Genomic DNA, 5,525 nt, shown 5'->3' with positions numbered 1-5,525 from the left:
AGGAGAGTAGAGGTATTAGATTTGACTTATGTTAAGAAAGGTAGGGGTAGACCTAAAAAGACTTGGTTAGAAAATATTAGGAATGACCTTTCTTTATTAGATTTAAACGAGAATTTGACTTTTAATAGGACACAAGGGAGAAAAAGGATTCATGTAGCCGACCCCACGTAGTGGGATAAAGGCTTGATGTTGTTGTTGTTGTTGTTGTCAGTGGAGCTACTCCAACCTTTTCACGTATTTTGTCTCTAAGAGTAAAGCCACTCATCCATTTGAGCATCATCAACCCTGCAACACTTACTTAGTTTTATGCTTCTCTTTTAATGGTCAGCATTCTGCACCATAAAGTTGTAGGTCTCACCAACATCTTATAGAACTTTCCTTTATGTTTGAGGGGTATTTTTCAATCACACAACATGCCTGATACATTCCTCCACATCAACCATTCAACCTGAATTCTACTAATAATATCCTCATCTATTTCACCATTACTTTGAATAGACCCAAGCTATTTAAAACATGCACTCTTTTTTAATGACTTGATTGCCCAATGTTACAATCCCTCAACTAGATCTGTTATTACTAAAATTATTATTCATGTATTCGATTTTAGATCTACTCAATTGAAAACTTTTAAACTCTAAGGTTGGCCTCCATAATTCAAATTTTCCTTCAACTCCCTCTCTCATCTCATCAACAAACATGATATCATCAATAAAAAGCATACAACCTCTTGCAAATGTCTAGTAAGAACATCCATGACTAAAGCAAAACAATATAGGCATAAAGCTGATCTTTGATATAATCCAACTAAAATAGGAAAATACTTGGTCAAACCACCTTGTGCTTGAACACAAGTAACAGCTCCTGCATACATATCCTTAATGACTTAAATACAAATAAGCAATATTAACTCCTTTCTTTTCTAGAACTATCAAGTGCATTTCTCTGGGAACTTTATCATATACTTTCTCTAAATCAACAAATATAATATGTAGAACCTTCTTATTCTCTCTATACTTCTCCATCAAACCACTCAATAAATGTATAAATTTCATAGTAGACCAACCTGGCATGAATCCAAATTGATTTTGAGAAATATTAGTATCACGTTATAACCTATGCTCAATAACTCTCTCCCATAATTTTAATATAAGAGACATGAACTTAAATCCTCTATAATTCTCACACACTTGTGCATCACCTTTATTCTCAACACATTTCTCAATTTATCTGACATCTTTTTGGTCTTCACAATAATATTAAAATTTTGGAAAGCCAAGAAATTCTTTCATCTCCTAAGCATTTCCACACCTCTATTAAAATATCATCAGGTCCAACAACTTTTTCACATTTCATTTTCTTTAAAGACTCTAACTTTGACTTTACTCATAGGATGATAAAAAATATACTTATTTTCATTTATGATGATAAGGTCACTAAAATCAATTGTATTCTTATAATATTAAAAAAAATCTTATCAAAATATCTCATCACCTAATTGAATATCCTCTTCTAATAAAAATATTTTTTTTAATATTCATCCTTCATGTACCTCACTTAAACTAAATCTTTACTTCTTCTATCTCTTTACTTGGCAAACTCATACATACATTTTCTACCTTCCTTAATCTATTATATAAATAATTAAAAACTAAATTCTTTACAGCGCATATTGCTTACTTAGAGTCCTTACGAGACATTCTATATCTTTCCTTCTAAGATTTTACATTTAAACCAAATTTTATAATAAAACATCTTATTTTTATTTTTTCCAACGCATTTTGATTACACTAACTATTTTTCCTATTAGGAGCTTTTTCTTTTGACACTTTGCAACATTCTTAATATTACTAGTTATTTTTTTTTACATAACATTATTAGGGAAGTTTAAAAAAAAATAACTTAAAACTTTATTACACTATTTAAATTATTTAAAGTATTCTTTTTTTAAAACTTCCCTTCACTTGAACCGGCAGATTTCTCATGCACAATCAAAATCTTAAGATCGAGAAACTTACACAATTTTTTTTAGCATTTTTTGAATGTCCTCATCTAATCCAAGGACAACATTATATTTTATTTTTCATTCCACTCGTTCATCTTAAAGTCCAAAACTAATAAGCAATACTAGGTACACAAACTTTCACTCAGAATAACTTTACAATCTTTGCATTCTAAAAAAATCTATTTTTCTTATAAGAAAATAATTAATCTAAACCTTACTATATTCATTCTTATAGGTAATCAGATCTTCATCTCTTTTCTTAAATAAGGTATTAGCAATTATAAAATTATAAGTTAGAGCAAAATTTAAATATTCAATATGATCATATCACCTCCATTAGTTGCTCTAAACCCATAATCACCATGAATGCTTCTACTACTCTACCAACATGTCCATTTAAATCCCCTCCAATTAAACCTCTTTATTCATGAGGTATCCATTATATTAATTCTTCTAAGTCATAGCAAAATTTTAATTTTGAACATATATCTAAACCTACTTGAGGTGCATAAACACTTATAATATTAACAACAATCTTTAAAACTATAATTTATCTTCAATTCCATTAAATTTTACAACATTATTCTTCAAACATTATCTATAATCACACTTAAATCATTTCTACTACGACTCTTACTTGAATAACATACTTTAAATCCTAAATTATTAATATCCTTATCCTTCTCTCCAACCCATTTAATTTCTTGAATACATAAAATACTTATCTTCCTATAAATTATAATATTTATTAATTTCATTAATTTGATTGTAAGAAAAATTATAATTCAAGTTCCTATCCAAATTATAGTTTCAAGGACAAGCATCTTTGCCAGCATCCGGTAATAATGTAGGAACTCTTGCTTATTAATACAATGCCCAAGTGTCAGTGCAGCAGTCATTGCACACTTCTCGCTATATTTACGATAGGGGTGTCAATTATTGACTCGACTCGATAACCCGACATAAAAAAATTCGGGTTCGGGTCAATCTGTTTAACAAACGGGTCAAGTTCTGGTTTCAATTTTTTTGACCCATTTAAAAAATTGAGTCAGTATGGGTCAACCCACTAACCCGAATTCGACCCAAAATTGACCCGAGTCCCGTTTAATCTCTCCAGTCACCCTGCAACTCACACACAACGCACCAGCCCAATCGAGCTCCAGTCGGTCCCGCCAGCTAGACCTCGAGGTTCCACCAGCTCGCACAAGACCAATTGAAGATAAGATTAGATCGAGTCGCCTTAGATGATTTGGACACATGAAACATCGGCCTTTCAATGACCTAGTTAGGAGAGTAGATGTATTAGATTTAGCCTATGTTAAGAAAGGTAGAGGTAGACCTAAACAGACTTGGCTAGAAAAATTAGAAATGACCTTTTTTATTAAATTTAAATGAGAATTTTACTCTTAACAGGATACAATGGAGAAAAAGGATTCATTTAGCCGACCACATGTAGTGAGATAAATGCTTGATATGGTTTTTGTTGAGATCTTCCCCCTCACACCTAGACAAAATTATAAGAAAAGAACACCTCTTATTTTTAATGCTAGCCCAAAATATTAAATGAAAGCTGAAACATTACTTTCTATTTACATCGCTTCAAAATTGTGAATCGTTTCAGTATCTTTGCCAAACATAAACTAAATTCTGATGAACAACTCCAAATGCACAAACTAATTTCTGCAGCAACCAATAAATTTTATTGGAGTGTAGTAATAGAAAAAAATGTAGCTGTGAATTTTGTTTGATGCATTTATCAGTAAGGCTTAACTTCCCTTCTCCTTCTTTGGAGCCTTTAAAGTTTTAATTTCTAGAAAAATGCATATTTTAATAGTGAACCATTAACAGTTTAGTGTATTCTTGAGATCTCCTCACCCGATGAATCCAACTCCACAGATAATGTCTCTCCAACAATAGATACTATCCTTAGCTTAGCATGTAAAATGCATATAACTGCAATATGTTAGAAAATATGAGTTCTCTCATCTCATGGAAAGTTTCAGCCACGTATATGGAGAGCCAGCTTCTCCAAAGAAATAACAACAGAAAAAAGAAATAATAACAGAAATAGAAAGCGTAATACAACACCAGGATAACTAAGAAGTTCTTTCTTATACTAAAAAGACTACACAAAAGGTAATTGCTAGCTTCATAAGACCAACAAACAAACCACAACTCTGATAAAATGGGCATACCTCCGGATTCAAGTCATTGACTTTCTCTATTGCATCTTGCACATTACCAGACTGAACAGCCTTTTTCACCGCCATGCGGTCGGTTATTGTGGCAAGATCTATTTCCGCTGCAGAGGAACAAGTAAAACAAGAATAAGAATGCATTATTAAAGCATGGCAGCAATGCATATCAAGAACAAAATCTCAAATCATAATACGTTCGGTGCCAGACTCGATTCTAAATTTCTCGGCCGCCTCAACATAACCTTCCGTCACCAGATAGTTCATCACCAACTTATTCATATCCTCCTTCCTTATATTCACATCTTTAAGCTTTTTCTCCCATTCTTCCCTTGTGATCACCTTCTTGGATGTTGACTGCACAGAAATTGAAACTAAAAGATCAAAACAGATAATTTATGGGAAAAAAAAACAGAAATCCAAACTAGCAAAGCGAACGGCTGCATTCCGTCCTGAAACCCTTGATTATTTCATATCTCATACCAGAAACAGAAAGTTGAAGGGAGAGGAGAGCTTTACCATGGCTTCGACGAATTGGAGAACTTCCAGACAGATCCAGAAGTGGAAGATAGGTCACCTGTCCTGGTCAGATACCATGGCTCTGCACAGCGGACTTAGACCAAATCGAGCTCTAAGATTGAAAAAAGACATAATATGGCTCCGGTAATATCTACGATTCTACAACAAACGAGTCAAGAACAGACCAGATGGTCTGGTGCAGGTAAACCCTAGAAATCCTCTTGGCCTTTTACCCTCTCGAAGTCGAAGTCAGAAACTTCCAAGCAGACACAGCACATTCGCATCTCAAACAAAATAAGTCTAAATTGGGGTTTGCCCCAATAAATCTTCTAAGTTGAAGATGATAGTTGTGCATAATGGCAAGAATTCTTAAAATAAAATAAAATTGTAATAATAGATCTAAAATATTTTTAAAGGAAATTTACATACATACCACTTTATAACATCCTATTTACATATCTAATATATAAAATTTTAATATTACATGCATACCACCTAATATTATTTTAATATCAAATATATCACTTATATTTTTTTCCTATCACTCATATATTTCATTTCTACCACTCCTATTTGATATGAAAATGAACTATGGGTGATTTGTATGTAATATTAAAGTTTTAGATGTTAAATATGTAAATAGAATAGTATTAGGTGATATGTATGTAAATCTCCCTATTTTTAATTAGTTTTCAGATGAAGGAAATTTTTTTTATTAGAATATTCTGATTGAAAAAATAAGTCATAATATTATATTTGCTTTGAAAAATATATTATATATAAATAGTCAATAGTATTATTTTAAT

General features: G+C 31.8%; 1 protein-coding gene across 1 annotated transcript in view; it reads right to left on the bottom strand.

Moving 5' to 3' along the window:
• The window catches only part of LOC110105434 (protein GID8 homolog), an 18,873-nt gene extending 13,845 nt beyond the window's left edge, over window positions 1-5,028 (bottom strand). The window contains exons 1-3 of the mRNA XM_020834943.2: window positions 4,720-5,028; window positions 4,398-4,557; window positions 4,201-4,307 (exon numbers count right to left, since the gene is read on the bottom strand). Coding sequence (XP_020690602.1) covers window positions 4,201-4,307; window positions 4,398-4,557; window positions 4,720-4,722 — 270 coding nt within the window. The 5' untranslated portion in view covers window positions 4,723-5,028. The remainder of the gene's footprint in view (window positions 1-4,200; window positions 4,308-4,397; window positions 4,558-4,719) is intronic.
• Window positions 5,029-5,525: the final 497 nt, after the last annotated feature.

This window comes from Dendrobium catenatum, unplaced genomic scaffold (assembly GCF_001605985.2).
Source record: "Dendrobium catenatum unplaced genomic scaffold, ASM160598v2 fragScaff_scaffold_621, whole genome shotgun sequence".
Lineage (NCBI taxonomy): Eukaryota > Viridiplantae > Streptophyta > Magnoliopsida > Asparagales > Orchidaceae > Dendrobium > Dendrobium catenatum.
Note: the sequence above shows the minus strand (reverse complement) of the source record. Positions and strands in the feature narration are given on the sequence as shown.